This window comes from Rhamphochromis sp. 'chilingali', assembly GCF_963969265.1.
Source record: "Rhamphochromis sp. 'chilingali' genome assembly, chromosome: 15".
Classification (NCBI taxonomy): domain Eukaryota; kingdom Metazoa; phylum Chordata; class Actinopteri; order Cichliformes; family Cichlidae; genus Rhamphochromis; species Rhamphochromis sp. 'chilingali'.
Window position 1 is genome coordinate 26,983,452 of NC_137942.1, and position 19,733 is coordinate 27,003,184.

The window sequence follows — 19,733 nt, forward strand, 5'->3', positions numbered from 1 at the left end:
TTGCTGGGCAGGACTCAAATGCAGGACTCTGAGATGTGCAAGCACAAAAGGGTTTATTTACAGCACCAGGTGAGATTTGTACATATATACAGTGAATGTGGGGAGAGGGTTCCTGGGGTTCAGAGGGAAGGTCCAGGGCTTGGGGAAAAACTCACTCACACACCTCTTCAATCAGTCTGTGATAATGAAAACACTCAATCTGAAAGGAAGGGTGAAGTAAGTACAACGATCCAACGAGGACCAACACTCCACTGAGGCCTTAAGTACTGCCTGGAGTAATCAGTAGAGATGAGCAGCAGGTGATTAGAGCGTGGGCGTGGAATCCAGGATGGCACAGACGCCGCCCTGGAGGAGAAGGTGAGCACAGCAACCAGAGCAGCAAGAACCATGACAGAAATGTTCAGTTTCTGAAGTACTCAAAGCAGCTTGTGTCGCACCAACAACCATGCCACATTCAAAGTCACTTAAATCACCTTTCGTCTCCCATTCTGATGCTCGGTTTGAACTTCAGCAGGTTAGAGTTAGACCATGTCTACATGCTTAAATCCACTGAGTTGCTGCCATGTGATAGGCTGATCAGATACTTGCATTAACACACAGCTGATCAGAGGCTCAGTGGTGAGTGGGATAAGATGTGCTGAAATATTTTTAGTTATGTATATGTGTATATGTGTGTATATTTACATGGTCAAACTAACAATTAGGTTGGTTTTCAGTATAAAGCTTATCAGATGTCACTCATATTGAATAGTTATTTTATAATCCATATAATGTTTGCACAGTTCAGTCATGTTGATTACATATTAAAAAGCTACTGTGCGTGTGCCACACTTCTGCCACACTACACGTAGTGTAATTACCAGATAACAAAACCAGCTGTTTGGTGGAAGCCATGAACATAAATATCTGACCTGCTCAAAGAAATATTTTTTCGCCATCCTGCGCTTTACTGCCATGACAACAGGATGAGAGGCTGTTGCGCGTGTCTGGTGACGAGTTGAGGTATTTCTGTTCTCTGTGATGAGGAAGAAACCAGATGGTTTCAGTTCCACATAACTTAACTCAGCTGCCCTCCTCTACACACGCACGCACACAGAAATACACACTGCGGCCACTGATGACTCATACAGTGGAGATTTATTGTGTCCAAAAGCAGAACTACTGTCACCAAAAAAATGCTTCCTGATGGACCATCCTGCTTGAATATGAATTTTCACTTCAGTTGCTGTTGTCTGCCCTGCTTTTATCTGCACCTCTCCTCCAGGCAGTCACTTTTGCAATTGCATTTTCATGACAGTTGATAAAGCTCGTTTCAGATAAACAGACCTATGTACGGATGAGCAACACTCTCCACTGCATTTCATTTGCAGGCTGAGAAGACTAATCAGGGCTCCATAGTGTGTGAACGTAGACAAGTTACTGCCAAGCCACTCTAATTAGATGCTTGTGGAAGCGCTTGTTCTCACACATAGCGCTAGATGAGACATTAAAGAGTCCCAAGAAAGGCAATATCATGCTTTGCCAATTAAAGACTTTATGCTTTCTTATTTCTTTCTTCCCTTTCTTTTAACTGCTTTGACAGTATGTTCTTCTAAATGCCCTGAATAATCCCCAGCGGTGGAGAGGAAGCACACCAATTCATGGTGCTGCCCACGCGTTTGGAGAGGCCTGCATCGCTCTGAGGCAGTTTATATTCTTTCCCTCTGGAAATCATCTCTGACATTTACTCCAGGGAAAGTAAATGAAAGATCTTTATGTGCCGGCATGTCAGGCGCTGGGAGAGGGAACCAAACAGAGCGTTATAGTGGGATGCAGACACTGTTGGCTGCAAGAGAAGGAGATGGTGGTGGGAGGGAAAACAGAGAAAAGTTATAAAAACATTGGTCACAGACACACTTTTTACAACAAGGAGTTTTAATTGCTCCTTGTGTCGTATCTGTGATTACACAGAGGGGAAAAGGCACTTTTATATAACATTTTGAACCAAATTAGCTCTAAGAAATAAAAATTTTCTTGGGTGAAACAGTCACACAGTGACTCTGAGGGCTGGTGACTGCCATCACTGTTTCTGTCTCGTAGCAGGACTGTCCTGATCTCTACAGGAGAAGAAATATAATTGTCTGTGATCACTTTTTAAAATCTTTTTATGTTCTCAGCTGATTCTTTGATTGACTTTGATGATGAAACACCACCACACTACTCTGCATTTAATCATTAGTTATTGTTAATCTCTAGCTCAATCATGTCTCCCCCCCCCCCTCACCCCCAACCAATCACAGCAGAGGGCTGCCCCTCCCTGAGCCTGGTTCTCTCTGAGGTTTAGTCTTGTCAAAAGGAAGTTTATCCTTCCCACCATGGCCAAGTGCTGGCTTGGTGCTGGGGGTTGGGAAGCGCATCTGTAACCAGAAGGTTGCCGGTTCGATCCCTGGGCTCTCTGTCCTGGTCGTTGTGTCCTTGGGCAAGACACTTTACCCTACCGCCTACTGGTGTTGGCCAGACGGGCCGATGGCACGATATCAGTTGCCTCTGTCAGTCTGCCCCAGGGCAGCTGTGGCTACAACTGTAGCTGCCTCCACCAGTGTGTGAATGTGAGAGTGAATGAATAGTGGCATTGTAAAGCGCTTTGGGTGCCTTGAAAAGCGCTATATAAATCCAATCCATTATTATTATTGTTTATAATATAAAGTGCCCTGACAGGACTGTTGTTGTAATTTGGAGCTAAATCAAACTAAATTGAATTAAATAAAATAGCTTCAGCTGTAGGCACCAAAGCCCCATGTATCTGTCGCTCTAACTCTCTGTTTTCAGGGGGAAGACAGTCAAAGGAAAATGAGTTTAAAGTCAGGTCCTTAAAGGAAAAAACAGCTATAACAGCACATTTTACACAGTGAATGAACTGATAGGCCACATCAGGGCCTAGCATAACATAACTAAGGATTACTTTGAACTCTGAATCAAGCTAACACACTTTACAAATCATAGAATAAGAGTGTTTTGGTGAGAATTTGAGTAATAGGTTCTCATTAATATTTGTGGGATGACAGAGCTCCGTACATATTCAGCAGGTTACGTGGACAAACATTACAGGAAAGTCCATGAAAGCACTTGGAGTATTCCTTAAGACTGCTTAAAGAGCTTGACTAAGATAGTTCGCACATGATTGCACATTACTGAAGATCTACTTAATAAGAAAAGATATGATTATTATTCAGTCTTTTAAAAACCATCCATCCATCCATTCGCTTCCGCTTATCCTTTTCAGGGTCGCGGGGGGCGCTGGAGCCTATCCCAGCTGTCATAGGGCGAAAGGCGGGGTACACCCTGGACAGGTCGCCAGTCTGTCGCAGGGCCAACACACAAGGACAGACAACCATTCACACTCACATTCACTCGCACATTCACACCTAGTGGCAATTTGGAATATCCAATTAACCTATCCCCACAAGCTGCATGTCTTTGGATGGTGGGAGGAAACCGAAGTACCCGGAAGGAACCCACGCAAACACGGGGAGAAAATGCAAACTCCACACAGAAAGACCCCGGCCTGATGGTGGAATTGAACTCAGGACCTTCTTGCTGTGCGGCAACAGTGCTAACCACCGTGCCACCATGCTTTCTCAAATGTTTTGAGAAAACCCTTATAGTATAGTTCTGATTTAAAAGCAAGGATCATGTCACTTGGAGAATTCAGATTAATGGAGTGGGCGTTTTCTTCTTACACTCTGAACCTTTTACTAAAATCTCAGTTTTGACTGACATGATCTCTGGAACATTTTCTAAGTGCTGATATCTAAAATACATTTCAAGAAAAGCATTAGCTGCTGTTGATGTATCAGGACACACAAAGAAATGGTCCCGATTATAATACTCCTAGAACTATCTACACCACTTGCTTTGGTGCCAACACATCATTTTAACTGCTATTAATGCAAATATCTACATTGTTTATGTAGCTACAGTGTTATATGTTACTGTATTTAGTAATTACATGCATTTGTCTCCATACTTCAGTGGTAGCATAGCAACAGTGGCTTACTACATTGCAGCATTACTGCACAGACAGATACGCTCACTCTGTGAGACTCGTGCTTAAAAGACATGGGTTTAACTGCAGTGCAATAATCACAGGCTCACCCTGTTTGACAGAGGACCAAAAAAAAGCGTCTGTCTTGTTAGACAGCGATGATCACACATGCCTTGAAGAGCAGTATGTGGGTGATCACAGAACAGATCAAAATGCAGCATGTTAATAATTACGGATAGTGTCTGTGGTTTGTTTTAATGGGCATCTGCGGGTGTAAGAGAGTAAAACTATAACCTCTGCCAGGCTGTGAGTCACCGAGTCTGAGTCATGCACCACGGTCATGGTCAAACATAACAAATGTATTACCCTGCTGTCACTCTGAGGGACATTTCTCAGTGGAAACGGTCATTTATTTCTTGGAAAACTGCAAGCTGATCTGCCTTCTGTTCCTGTGATCTTGTGTGTGACATTGTGTGTTCTGGGGTTTTTGTCCACTGTTTGCAAAGCAGGAAAAACCTGCTTGCTACACTCTTGGTATTCCCACAAGTTGTGCAGTTTGTAGTTTTTCCAGTTTTGCATGCGGGAATATTAACTGACTCCAGGTTTGTTCTGTGGCTGTTGACACAAGGTAGAGTGGATCTTTGCTTTTACATTGTTTGGGCCAGATTCTAACCCTACCATCTGAATGTTGTGGCAGAAAGAGCCTCATCAAACCAGGCAACATTTCCTAGTTTAAGTGAGCCTGTGTGAAATGTAGACTCACTTTGTCTGCATCTCTGCACCACTCATTACTTGGTTGTAACAAGCGGTTATTTGAGTTATTGTTGCCTTCCTATCAGCTCAAAGCAGCCTGACCATTGTCCTCTGACTTCTGGCATCAACAGGGCATTAGTGCTGTCACTCACTGGATATTTTCTCTTTCTCAGACCATTCTCTGTAAACCTTAGTAATGTTTGTGTGGGGAAAATCCCAGCAGATTGACAGTTTCTGAAATACTCAGACCAACACGTCTGTTACCAACAACCATGTCACGTTTAAAGTCACTTAAATCTCCTTTCTCACACATTCTGTGCTCAGTTTGGACTTCAGCAGGTCATCTCGATCACGTCTACAAACCTAAATGTATTGAGTTGCTGCCATGTGATTGGCTGACGAGATACTTGCATTAATCAAGCAGCTGAACATATGTACCCAATAAAGTGACTGGTGAATGTATATCAAAATACCTAGTATATAATATGCTGAAACTCATTATACTGACTAGCTGAGTCATCTTTGAACTATACTGTGTTTACGTCCATAGTGAAACTAAAAACGTGGAACAGACTTGTTTTCAGATGTCACTTATATTGAATTGCTGTTTTACAATCCTTCTGTTTGCAAAGTTCTGTTGTGTTGGTTATATATTAAAAAATTATTATGTGTTCAGGGGTTTTTGTTTACCGTAAGCAAAAGTGGAAAAACCTGCTTGGGGTTCCTGTTAAGCTCTTGGTATTCCCACTAGTTGTGTAGTTTGTCGTTTTTCCAGTTTTTTCTGTCAAGAATATCACCTGACCCAAAGTTTTCTTAGGGATGTGATTTACCAAGCAATTGAGTAAAATGCAAAATGTGAATATAAGTATGATACTGTGGCGTTAAATATTTAAAAAACAGTTTCAGGGAAGGACAGGAAGGATCAGGGTGTAAATTAAAACCAGGCTCTTATGATGTTTACTGATCATGCACTGGATCAAACTTTGAGTTAAAGTCTAACAGCACACCCGTGTGGCAGAGAGCTACACAAGCATGAAGAGCCTCTCCTGTCCAGGTCTGTTGTATCTTAGCTATCCAAACTCTTATAAATGCACTTTTCTGTTCAGCTTTTAGGACCCAAGGAACTGATACTGTGGTGCGATCGGTTAAGATGAGTGTTTTTTTCTCCAGCTATGGTATGTAATACCTGATGAAGACCACGTTCAGTTGAGAGCTCCAGAACAACCAAGTTGTTTGCATTTTAGTTGCATTCACCATATACCTTTTGGTGTCAGAGAAGCACATGATTGATGTTTACATACAAAACTGTCTGCACTGAGAATTAACTCTTTTTACAGTTAGAGATGGTGTGCATTGTATTTCATTTTATGTAAAAAGGTTAGGCTATATCTCTCTATCTATCATAGATAGATAGAGAGATATAGCAGAGATATTCAGCTGCATGTCAGTGGTTCGGGAGATTCTCCATTAATTATTCACAACCGTTATCCCAGCTACAGTTATTTGGATGGTCTCTGCATCAGCTGATGGAGGAATCAACCTGTGTTTTAATTCAAACTGCATTCAAATAGCAGCAGCAATGATGAACTCCCTCATTCCAACAGCTAGCAGTCCAATATTCAGGCCACAGAAATGGCTCCTCACAAAAACAACAACAACAATAACAAAGCAGATACTTCAGTTATCGCATTTACTTGTAAACATACAGCAGTGGTGCTCAGTTACATTTTGTTATCTGGCTGCTTTGTAGCATTGTCAGTCTCTCTTTTTTAAGAGCCATCCATAAGTGTAGATCAACAAGAGGGATTATTGGGGTAAATGTGTTTAAGTTCCAAAATAACAATTATGCATTCACAGAACCAGAAAATCTTATTGCTTGAAATGTAATTATCTCACTCATAAACACACACAATGTTGTGTCTCAGTCACAAGCTGCAAATCCTGTCCCCTTCTCCTCTGATGCAGTGAGCAGGTTGATAACCACGTAGGACCCAGAGGTAAAATGAGGAGGATATTAGAATAGTTTTGTTCTCTGCTGTTTTTCAGTCAGCCTCCATAGCTGAGATGATTCCTAAAACCCAGTGCAGCAAAACTACATATACAGCACATGTGACATATTTGAATGTGAAGCATTAAATTGGTCAGCTGAGATATTAAAGTCGCATGAAACTATAACTATACCATGATTTGATTTGAGCTCGCTACTAAACCCATCACCAACAGCCCACCTCAGCAAGGCTGACATTTGCTCTGTATTGTCAATGCTTGATCATTTGTGCATTATACATCCAACACGTGCATTTTCATGGCTTACTAGTGTAAAATGCAAATATAAAAACGGACAGAATTACATCAGCATGAACGTCACCACAGCTCTTACATTGAAAATGGTTAATTGTCTCTCTGTTAACTTATTTATCAAAATATTTCATTTTTAAATGATAACTATTGATATATGACACACAAAAACAAACATTTATCGACCTTTCTTAGGTGACATTTCAAGTGATCTCGGGGTGCCCTGCTGCTTATGGCTGAAATCTGACTCTAATAGAGGACCCTTACTCAGTGCTCAGACAAAACTGTGCTTCTTACACGCAGGTAAGTATTGCTAATAGAGTGGCAGCAGTGCATGCAGCAAAGAATAATGCCTGTGTGTGGCGCAGTTACGCTGTACTAACACTGGTACACTGACCATCTGATAACTGCGGGCTGCTTTCCCTTTAAAACGCATGACGCAGTTCAACTGGTGCCCCACTTTGTTGTGTGAAGCCGCAGCAGTCTGCAGGAGAGAGAGAGAGAGAGAGAGAGACAGCGGGGCCGCTTGCTGTCGCATACGGCTCGGCCCGGAGACGTCGGTGCTTCGCTGGGCCCCTCACCGCGCTCATCATGGAGTTTTTAATGGGGAATCCGTTCAGCACGCCCGTGGGACAGCGCATCGGTGAGCGCCTTTATGAGTCTTTACACTGCATAAAAAGAAAATTCTCCAGTCAGGCTCGGGCGTCTTATACCGACACCTTACATCTCCCGCAGTCACGTCCCTGCAGAGCTGCTCTGTGGACTCTTATTGTCGAGGCTTTTGTCGGGGTGATGCGTTATAATGCGATTATGTTAGAGAAATAGAAATCAAGTTAAATTCATTAGGACTGACAGAAGAACAACGGCTTATGGTTTGATTGACGCCCCTGTGAGACAATGACTTGGCAGAGGCGGGAGGAAGACGCTGAGGTGCTTCAGTTGATTGGTTGTCCCCGGCTCTGCCTTAACCTGCAAATAGCTGGGCGGGCCGCAAAGAGTGGCCGACATCCCCCTGACCCAAATCTGACGATCGTTTGGCTGTAGTCAGTGATAATGGTGGAGATCCAGAGATGCTCATTAAGATATGTAGAAGAGGAGATCTTAGTTGAAGCTGCAGTAAAAGTCTTTACACGATTTGTAATCTAAATAATATTATAATCTAAAGAAAACTTAAATATAGCCTAGTCTTGAATATAGTGAATTTAATATTTCCATCAGTTTTTTGGTCAAGTTAATTCAGTCATCTGATAAGCTGGTCTAAAGTTTAACCTCCACACAGTAAACTGATCAAAAATCCAAACAAGCCACATGCTGTTCTAGAGTCTATGGGGGCCCAGGGCAAAAATTCTCAAAGGGGCCCCTTCAACCAACATTCATCACCATTATTCTATAAATAATCCAACGCCACCACCACCAACGATCCTCTAAAGTTACAGGTAAAACACTGATCAACAAACGGCAGCGTGTTTATTTTAGCAACAGTGTCCAACACTAGGTTGACCGATTACGAAGTGTAATATTACTGTAATTACTATCTGCTACATTATATCAGCCAGCTAGCTATGCTAACAAGTCATTTACCAGTGTCCCATCACTGACTGTGGCTGTGCTAACTTGGCTGTTCTGCTAGGCTAGGTTCACTTATGTTAAAGGGCAAAGCAAACAAAAGAACTAACGTGATGATAGTGGAAGTGTCTGTCCCCCACAGTTAAGGCTAGAGTAGCAACAATTAGTTATTCAGCATTATGTTTAATTATGATCATTTTCTCCTCTTCCTCTTTTTTTCTTCTTCCTTTTCCTCACTTTGATGAGTGAGGAAAATGTGCCGTGTTCTCATGGCACATTTTGATATAGTTTAAATGTAACTCCTGACAAACCTTATTAAAAGTGCCCACTTTTTTTATCTTTTGCCAATTAAAAGTGCCAGCAAATTAATGGTTTTCATGTAATTTTAATGTTTCTAACATGAAATCTTTTTTTTCCACACAAAAATTTTAAATAGGGTGAATTAGACATTAGACACCTCGGTCACTAAGGCATATAGGCTAGTCAGTGACATTCTGGCAAACATGGAGAAATGGCATGTTGCCTGACTGTTTGCAAGTCGTTGTTGGAGGTTATGAAATTGGTTAATGTTGGGACAGTGACAAAAAAAAGTCATTGATGATGATTCTTTGTTTTCTTTTCTTTTTTCTGTCATCAAATTTAAAATGTACTGTAATTTTTCATAAGATAGTAAAATGTAAAACCCAATATTTCCAAAACTGGGTTTGCATAATATGAAAAAACACATAAAAACATTAATAAAAGACAATTAATACAGTCCTGGAATTACTACAACTTCAAGCAGACAAAAAACAAACAAAAAGCAGCTTAATGTTTTCAGAGACTGAGGTCAGCCCCGTGGTATACTGTTTAAAATATTCCAAGTCTGTATGTTTGATTATAGGGTGGCTGTAGCTCAGGGTGGCAGAGCAGGTCAGCCACTAATCAGAAGGTCGGTAGTTCGATCCCATGGCTACATGCCAAATATCCTTGGGCAAGATACTAACCCCATTTTTGCCTACTTGTGGTGGTCAGAGGGCCCGGTGGCACCAGTGTCCGGCAGCCTCGCCTCTGTCAGTGCGCCCCAGGGTGGCTGTGGCTACAATGTAGCTTGCCATCACCAGTGTGTGAATGGGTGAATGACTGAATGTAGTGTAAAGCGCTATGGGGTCCTTAGGGACTAGTAAAGCGCTATACAAATGCAGGACATTTACCATTATTGGCATCCTTTTAAGTCTTGTCACTTTTAAAGGAGGTTTTACAATTTCGGTATAAATTTCAGAATTTACAGTTTGACTGTGGCTCTATAATCAGTGTTGGGGAGTAATGGAATACATGTACCGCCGTTACGTATTTAAAATACAAAATATGAGTAACTGTATTCCGTTACAGTTACTGTTTAAAAAGTTTGTATTCAGAATACAGTTACTTTGCTGAAATAAAGGGATTACACGGTGGTATTTTACTTTCCATATGTTCGGCTATGCCCTCTCTATTTTTGGTTTCCACGCTCCAAACAAAACACGCATTAAGAGGCTCTAAAGCCTGTGTCTCAATGTCGCGGCCCATGTCACCCCTACTTGCATAATGACGTGAAGAAATATTTTTAAAAATTATTCACAAAAATGATTTAATATGAAGGCAATAGGCAGAGTGTTACAGGCATAGGCCTAAAGAATGTAGCCTCATGGGCAGTGTAGTCCGTGCTTCAGGGAGAAAGGACTGCAATACCCGTTATGTGTCTGTGAGCGAGGGAGGGAGAAAAAGGAGAGTGGAAAAATGAGCTGTCACCGAGCAGAAACGGGAGCTGGAAGCATGTAAATATAATAATAACCACTGCAGCCAAAAAGAGTGCCTGATGAGCCCAGTTGTAAGTACGCTATTAAGACTCGACTGTACACTTTGTTCGTGTTTTTCTCCGAAACAATAAGTTCCATTGGAGCAGCCTTTCAACACCTCTCTCTGTCTCTCGCTAGCAAAGTTGACCCAGACAACAAAGTAAAGCTATTTTTCGGCTACGAGCCCGACATGAACCCGACGTATTAGCCAGAGGTCCCTGTTTTATATACGCGTGGAATAGTTTTCTATACGAGATCGCTGCAAAAAGTGCAGCCTTACCTAATGTCCACCCAACTGTTACTCATTTTATATTAAGATTTAAACATCTAGTTGGTATGGCGAGTAGCCTTCAGCAATTGTAATAAATCACACATTCATGTAGTTGTAAAAAAGCATGATAATGTAATAGGTAATCCAAAGTATTCAGAATACGTTACTGTCATTGAGTAACGTAACGGAATACGTTACAAAATACATTTTGGGGCATGTATTCTGTAATCTGTCGTGGAATACATTTTAAAAGTAACCTTCCCAACACTGTCTATAATGTCTGCTCCCTATGTATTAAAAGGCACCTATTTATATTCCTATTAAAAATATGGGAGTCCTAAGGTCAGTCCCTGTGGAACGCCACACAATCACAACCTTGACATAGGAAATGAAAATAATGTTTACTAAAGGCGAATTTGTCTCTACGTTGTTACCATGTATTACTCATAAAGGAATAACAAATTCATGTATTTCTACTAATTATAATGTAACAATGAGACATGTTTCATGTTTTCACCTACTTTGCACAGAGCGTGCGACCAGCTCCAGCCTGCCATCTGAAGACTGGGAACTCAACATGGAAATCTGTGACATAATCAACAGCTCAGAGGAAGGGTGTGTGCACATTCGTTATCTGTTAGCATCAGGAACAAGCTTGTCCTCTTGAGGTTGCATGCGGCTGACTATTGAAAATGTTGTAATTACAGGCCCAAAGATGCACTCAGAGCCATTAAAAAAAGGATTGTGGGGAATAAGAACTTCAAGGAGGTTATGCTAACGCTGACTGTGAGTGTTGACTCTTTATGTTCTCATCAGATGTGTGTAGTTTGTAATTGGTAAGGCATTTCTCTGAAACTCTGTGATTTCAGGTCCTCGAGACCTGCATGAAGAACTGCGGCTACAGATTTCACATCCTGGTTACAACGCGCGATTTCATAGAAGGGTTTCTGGTGCGGTCGATTATCCCGAGGAACAACCCTCCACAAATCCTACATGACAGAGTGCTTGGCATCATACAGGTGAGGTGTGGCTCAAGGGAATAAAAGAATAAAGTTGTTGTCATTCTTTAGTGTCACATTGGTTTACTGTCTAGTCCTAATTTGTGGTTTTCTCTTGTCAAGGCGTGGGCCGATGCATTCCGCAGCTCACCCGACCTGACGGGTGTAGTATCGGTCTACGAAGACCTGCGAAGGAAAGGACTCGAGTTCCCCGCCAATCAGCTGGAAGGTTACACACCACCCGAAGCCCCGAAAAAGGTGGATACAGGGCTGGGTGACCTTTGTTTTATTGCTAACAGTTGGGTGTTGCCTATCATCCTATCATCATCTTTGGTCTTTTTTCCTGTCTGGTCATTTCTCCGCCTTTGCTTATCAGACTTTGCCTGGCAATGGGCCTGCTGTTACTACTCTGCCTGCTGTACTCCTGTCTTCCAAACCGCTCATCCCACCTCAGACCTCTGATCTAAAACTGGCCCTTGAGGGAAACAATGCCTTGACTCACAGCCAGGTGATGGGACTGGAAAGGGACTTACTCTTATTATAATTGCACTGTGCTTCTCGCTAACTGGCTTTTCTATGTTGGTTACAATAGAGTCACAGAACTCCTTTTTGTAGCTGTGCTTCTTAATTCTTTTTCGCTTCCAACCCTTATAAAATCAATATTTGCCTTCTTCTTCTTTTCATCGAGTCACCGTACCTGTGTTTATTCAGTAAGTGCTGTTGATATTCCAGGTGAAGAAGCTAAAGGCAGAGCTAGGAGTGGTGCGCAGCAACCTGACTATGATGTCAGATTTGATGAGTCAACTAGATCCAGTTACGGTAAAACAAGCAGACATGGAGCTGCTGGAGGTAAACACGCACACACACAAGCGCACACACACAAATGAAGTCACATTTAAAAACAAGCTGCGTGTGTTTTACTGCATGAATGTGTAATATTCTCTGTGAGTGTGATCCTTTCCATTAATGCTGAGTAACAGTGCCTTACCCTTAACTGATCTCCTACTTTATACGTTCTGTGTTGCATCTGGCCCTTCAACGCCCCCCCCACCCCACCCACGCATTCTTTGTCTGATTGTGTCATTAGCAGTTATACACAGTATGTAAAGAAATGCAAGACAGGATAGTGAAGATAGTCCCCAGACTCAGCGAGGAGAAGCTGATCGAAGAGTTATTAGCAACTAACGATGAAATGAACACCGCCTTCAATCGCTACCACAGGTACCTGTGCCATTCTCTCCATCGCGTCATCGTGTTTATTGGCAAAATAAAGAGAAAGGCAATATTTCAGCATGGAGTTTCTCTGCACACGATGATTTCATTCTGTCGTCGGCAGGTTTGAACGACGAATAACAAACGGTCAGAACGCAGAGCAGAAGGTAAAGAACGTGGCGGCCATTTTTGGAGTCTTTCCACACAGTAGTCATAACGGCGTGAACTGGTTAAATTGTGCTGTTTCCCTCTGTGTCTTTCAGGGCCACACCTATGTCAACTTAACAGAGCTAGACTTGAAGACTGACAGCCAATCAGAGGCTGCTTCAGTTACCAATGACAGCTCAATGAGTTTTCCAAAATCTGACAGTTTGTCCAGTCAGATGGCAAAACTTAGTAAGTACTGTACTTAGATATATTTTATCATGGCAAGCATAGGGAAAGGAATTATGCAGCGATCCCTAATTTCATGCAGAACGTGGAGACTTATTCTGCTCTTTATTTGTTCCTTTTGCGTTTCTTCTTCCAGGTACAAGTGAATCAGATGACACTTTATCACAGAAAATAAATGTGTCAACTCAACAAAGACCAAGGTACAGAAAAAACCTGCATCATAAATGTGCAACCTTTATGACATAAACAGATGTTTGCACAGCAGGGTGATGTTTTAAATTGTAGAGCTGCACCACTCACAAAAATGTCTTGTTTAAGGCAAAATTAAGTCATTAGTCTAAAGGAATCTTAAAGGAATATAGATTATTTATTAAGCACTTATTAAACTTTAAAGTAACTCTCTTAACTGATAAATACACAACTGAAATAGCTGAAAATTGATAATTAACTCAAAATAAACAGATTTCAGTTAACTAATAATTCACTGAAATCGCAGTCTGGCCTAAATAGTTAAATAAGAATTTATATAAATGGTTGCAATAATTAGCTAAAAAGCAAACCTTTGGCTTAAAAGAATGCATAATCTGTTAACAATTTCAGATAGTTAGCTATCAACAAAAGGTTTAAATAAATCACTAAAAGTGTCACGGCAAGTGCTGTGTGGCAGGCGGGATGAAGGACCCAAACGCAGGACTCAGAAACTGAAAGTTAAACTTAAGGCGCAGCTTTATTCCTGGGAAAAACTGCACATAAGAAATACACTTCACAAAAGTAAACCAAAATCTCAAACATGAAAACTAGAACTAAACCGTACAGTGGAAACTAGAAACTAGGAAACACATGCGAGAAAAACAAACCAGACTGAAAAGTAGAATATTTATGGGAACACGAAGGGAGAAACACAGCACAGAGAGGGTGTATGAAGGTTAACGACAACAAGCAGGGGGAAACTGAGGAGTAAGATACACAGGTAGGATCACGGGAGGATGGGGAACAGCAGGAAACACAGCTGGGACAAATCAGACATGAGAGAAGGGAAGGCAAAACTAGATACACTGACCAAGCACACGAGACTATCAAAGTAAAACAGGAATACGACACGGAGTCAAAGACATGAGCTTAACACTACAACATAACTGACATGGTAACAGAGGCAAGGATTACTAGACAGGAGATGTGGGACCAGTACAGGGAAAGAGAAAACATGGGGACGGAGACTGAACACAGAACAGAGACTGTCAAAATAAAACACAAAGCACACAACAGGCACAGAGACACAGACTAGACACCGAACAGAGGGAGCACCCAATCTAAACCTAAGAACTAAACTCTTAACAAGAATTAAACCAAAACATGGGATAATAATAATAATCAAAACAGCACAACAAGTGAATCAGAACATAAACCATAATACAGAATAATACCAAAACACAAGCAACTCAAAATGATCCAGAACTGTGACAAAAAGTTATAAACATTAAAATAGCTAGCTAAAGGTGGTTGAACAATTTGGCTTTTTACAACTTGAAGTAACCACCCTTGCCCTTATATGAACAAATAAATGTGAAAATAGGTTTTAAAATAAATTTTTTGTGACTATTCAAGTAAATTACGGTGATTTAATAGAATTGTTTTGTGGTGACAGTTCCCAGTCTTTCTTTTCATTTGTTCCTGAACACATGAGCCAACATTTAACTTTGTTAAAAGTAATATCGGTTACTAGATTACGTTGCAGTTAACCTATTAGTAATTTTTGCCTTTCAGAGACGGGAGCGGAGTTGTGGTGGACGGTCTTGCTCAAGCTCAGGACAGCAAACTACAAAACACTGAACCTGTAAGCAAAGATGTCTATACTGCTTGCAAGGTTTCGATTTATCGGCTACTATAACTGATTTTTTCTTTTACTTAGCTGTGACATGACCTTTAGGACCAAAAGTAAATTCAGTTATGATATTGTTAAATTTATTTTAAACAGCAAGCATATGTGAAATCCTGGGTTTTTTTGTATATGACAGAGCACCAAGTGCTGTACATAATATCTGAGCTACAGGCCTGAGTATGCGTTACTTTGTTTGAGTAACTGTTTTCCTCCTGAATGAAATCTGTCTGTACGTGAAGGATGGCAGTCCAGCTTCCACTCGCAGCTCTTCACCAAAGTTAGATTGGATGATTAAAAGGGGAATGGTGGGTGTGAATTTTAAAACGTGCCCTGGCTTTACGTTGGTTTCGCCTTTTCATACCCTCTGTCTTTTGGTTCTTTTCATACAGTTTTGATTTACTTTGCTGTGGTCTGGGTTGGGTCACTTTTTGGCTTTGGTGGTTCAGTTACTGAAATAGAGCACAAAGGTTTGCATGACCAGTTGTGGCGTCGTAAGAGCATGACACTGTTCGGTTTGCACTTTTGATATGCTGCATTGTTGTCACACCCGAAGTCTTCCTCACTGAATGCTATGTTTAGCCACATGTGATTTTTCTTTGTTGTTGTTTTTGCGGTTGACTTTCGTTTTTGTTTTCATGGCTTCGTAGCTTTGTCAACCTTGATGAAGTTTTATCCATGTAGCCAATCTGTGTCTCTTCTTTCTTTCTTAGATTCCTATCACCCAGTCCAGTGTAATGGATGATATTGAGAAATGGCTTGCTTTGGATGATGAGGTAAGTCTGAACTGGGAATGATATTCATTCATCGAATCTACTTTGCCGTATTTAAAAGTTTAAAAAAGAAAAGATGTTGGTGGACTTTGCAGATACCAATCCAAGGTATTAGAAATGTTTAGATATATCTACATAAAGGTGACTGACTATAAAAAGAAAGGACTAAGCGGGTGGGTTTAATTTGAAATTTGGTACACAGTTATCTTAAAGGATAATCAAATATACTTATTTTGTGTTTATGACACAGTATGATGACTTTGAGGACTCCGATGGTGTGACCAGTGAAGGTGAGGATCCTTACCCATATGTCCTGTTCCAAAGGAGCAGATTTTATAACCAAGTTAATACATGGGGCACACACTCTTAAACAGAAAACTTTCTTTGGTTATATTAAATGGAATATTTGCAGTGAAATACACACCCTCTTTTAGAGCTGATAGACTGTATATAAAACAATGGAGATAGTCTATATGGAAGCGTTGCCTTTGTCAAATGGCCAGCAGGTGGCAGTGTCTGCTTTCAAACAGAAGTCTGAACCTATGATCTTGGTCACTCCTTTAAATTCAGTTTCAACATGGCATGGTATGTATGCTTCAGACTGCGTTCCTGAATAAGTTGGAAATTATGAATTTTTAGTGGAACACTCCCTCAAGTCAGAGTGGACCAACATACCCATAGTTAGAAATCCAAGATAGCAGCGCTGAATTTAAACAGTAGTAAAACTCTAAATATTTGATCTGTACTGCAAATGTTGTGTACTTGTTACTCATTAAATGAGCCATAGCAGAGCGCTGATCAGGTTGCATCACTGAATGTGTTTTCTGAAAGGCTTTATAGCTAGTGATACCTGAAGGTCTCTACCTTGCTAGGAACCAATATTCTCTTTCATTGCTCTTTCTGGAATGTGCTAACTCGGGATTGACATCGCTCGTGAGTTCCAACACATGCCTAGATATTCCAGTGTATCTGGAACACGGCATTTGATCATGGCTGGCTTTGATTGACAGCTCACTACTATCAATATATCCTTGTTTTTTCAGTCAAATCCACTCTACACTCATTGCGACAGCTAAAATTCTCAGGTTAAGGCATGAAAATGGGATTGTTTTTTGTTTTCTTTTTTTGGTAGCTTTATCCATCTTTTATATGCAGTCTGTGCTGAAGCTATAGACAAAACCTATTGTCCATTCAGATTGCTGCTAAAATATTTGAGCCACTGGTGAACTGCAGTGAGCTTCTTTAATGCTTGGTAAATAGCTCCCCGTGTTACCTCTACCAAGGTAACCAAGGAGGTTAGAAGGACTTTTGTTTTTACCCCCAAATGTTTACTACTTCAAGGACTAAAAATGAAACATAAAGCACTCACATGTCTGGTCACAGCTCACTTTAACTCCAAAGTTGTGGCTTTGTTTACTCAGTGCAGGAACTTTCCTATAGATGTCTGTTAAAGTGACTCCTGCTTGCCTCCCCAGAGTTCGACAGGTTTCTGGCAGAGAGAGCGAAAGCGGCCGAGCGTCTGCCGTCCCTGAGAGCTTCCTCGCGAGACAACTCAGAGTCTTAAAGTCTCACCTAAACCTGCCAAAACTAACATTACTCATGAAGCTCTGGCGCCACCTGCTGGATAATGGAGATTTCTTATTAATGAACAGTTGAATGGCAAATGACATTGTATATGTGTACCCTGCTCTTTTGCTGGGGGGAGCAAATGTGTTTTTTAACTTAAAACTAATGTCTGCGGAAAGACCGAAGTTTTTACTTGACGTTGTTACGAGGGTTGATCCACAAGCAAACATTTGCACATTTTTTTATGGTTACATTCCTGCTGTTAAATGAGAATATTGTTACAAATTTTGCAACATAGATGATGTACTATATTGCTGTTATATATACATATATATATATATTGTTAGAGATGATGATGAGGTACAGAAATGCCCCTGTCAAAGTAGCAAACACTTGTAAGAGAAGCTCAGCCATAACTTGTGGTAATAGTTTGAGGCTTTATGTCGTTGTTGATGTCGGATGCTGAAGAAAATTTATGAGTTTTTTTCACATTCAGCTTGTCCCTATGAAGATGTTTTACTTGAAGTTTAACAACAAGTGATGACACACTGCTGTCATATTAAACTAAAAGTATTAACTGGAGATTTGTGTGTTTGCAGTCTGTCTTTTTTTAAATATGTTTATAGACTTTTTCTTGCCATTACCAAAAAAAAAAAAAAAAAAAAAATGGAGGCATAAGAACACATTATTTACAAATTTGCAAAGACTGGTCCTGTCCTTCTATATTGCCACAGGCTGTCTCTTCTAATTTTGATAGTAAATGGTAAATGGACTGGTCTGCTCTACCCAAGTAGGGGAGACCGGGGATAGTTGTAACATTTTTGACATTTCTGTCTGTAAATTGGAGCTCTTTTAAGGTAGTGGATTCAAAATGTAATGCAAAGTATTTACATGTCTCTGCTATTAAATAGTGCAGCTATTTTCTCTGCAGCACAATTACCCATTGCATGGTATGGCCTCAAACACAAAGAGTGAAATGTTACAATTAACCCCATAGTCTGGGTTAGTTGTAACATATCCTGGGGTAAAATGTAACACAATGAAATAAGGGTACTAACAAAATATTAACATGTAATCTTTGTTTATTCAACACATGAATGCACTTACATCCATTTATGTAGCTGTGTGTGTGTGTGACAGAATGCAGAAATCTAACTTTTGAACATATTCCAACCCCCCCAAAAAAGACAAATTATGGAATTTTCTGCAACTGAATATTTCATTAATTTTGGTTGGTCTTCCTTGTGTTTGGCCTCATTGGCTCAGTGGGCATTATAACCTACAACTCTTGCACCAATTTTGAACATAACAATGAAGCTGAAAAAATGTAGTTGTTCACCAGCATCGCAATTCCATTACTTTTTATCATACCTTTGTGTGGTTTGCAAAGTGCTTCAGAAAGATGAGGAAATCTGTTTCTTGCAACCATCCTGATTTATTTCCACTACCAATACTTCCTACTGGTCCATCTCTGACACAGTGGTCTGCATAATGTATGTGTGGGAACACAAACAGTGGAGGAATTGTGTTGCCAATGGCATTAACCGCATATACAAAAGCGACCAGTGAACCTCTCTCTGCTGATGTCGTTGCCCCAACTTGTTTAATATAAGTTAAAGTAATAGTGTGGTAAGTTGCAACATCTGCATTATTGTTACAACTAACCCAGACTGTTGCTGTTACAACTGACCCAGACTCCTATAGCCATGAACTAGCTAACATTACAGCCAACGGCTAAAACATTAGCACTAAAGACTTACACAGAATATATCCCCATAGACATACAAATAACATAATTTAAGTTTGATGAGTTTAACTGCAAAGCAGATGATGCTATTAGAAATTGAAATAAAGTAGAAAAACTTACTTTTTGGCATACAAATTACTTTTTTTCGTGTTAAATTGTCTGTGTTTGACAAAATGTGCTGATTTTTCACATGTGATAGCAGAACTGAGTTGGGCATGCACAGGATGAGTCACATCATTTGAAACTTAGCCCTGACTGGAGAAATTGGAAGTGTTGCAACTATCCCCGGTCTCCCCTACTCAAAGCATCTCGCACATACATTCATTCATACACATGTTCAAACTCCGATGGACGCATCAACTCAGGTCTTGAAATCTTGCACAAGGATACTTTGACATCCAGACTGCAGGAGCCAAGAAGCAACCCATCGATTGCCAGA

At 40.6% G+C, this 19,733-nt stretch overlaps 1 protein-coding gene across 5 annotated transcripts; it reads left to right on the forward strand.

The window, feature by feature from the left end:
* The first annotated feature begins 7,524 nt into the window (after window positions 1–7,524).
* On the forward strand, window positions 7,525–18,129 carry tom1 (target of myb1 membrane trafficking protein). Of its 5 annotated transcripts, none has more exons than XM_080904534.1 (16): window positions 7,525–7,718; window positions 11,260–11,344; window positions 11,437–11,515; window positions 11,599–11,748; window positions 11,851–11,985; window positions 12,104–12,235; window positions 12,460–12,576; window positions 12,818–12,948; window positions 13,064–13,106; window positions 13,203–13,335; window positions 13,469–13,532; window positions 15,097–15,166; window positions 15,451–15,516; window positions 15,922–15,984; window positions 16,232–16,271; window positions 17,457–18,129. In XM_080904534.1, exons 1-16 carry the CDS (start codon window positions 7,667–7,669, stop codon window positions 17,543–17,545), a joined length of 1,449 nt encoding a protein of 482 aa, XP_080760660.1. In that variant the 5' UTR covers window positions 7,525–7,666; the 3' UTR covers window positions 17,546–18,129. The 5 variants fall into 5 exon arrangements, with proteins under 5 accessions (XP_080760660.1, XP_080760663.1, XP_080760659.1 ...); XM_080904533.1 differs by having other exon boundaries at window positions 7,527–7,718; window positions 12,815–12,948; XM_080904537.1 differs by lacking the exon at window positions 12,104–12,235 and having other exon boundaries at window positions 7,526–7,718.
* The last annotated feature ends 1,604 nt before the right edge of the window (window positions 18,130–19,733 follow it).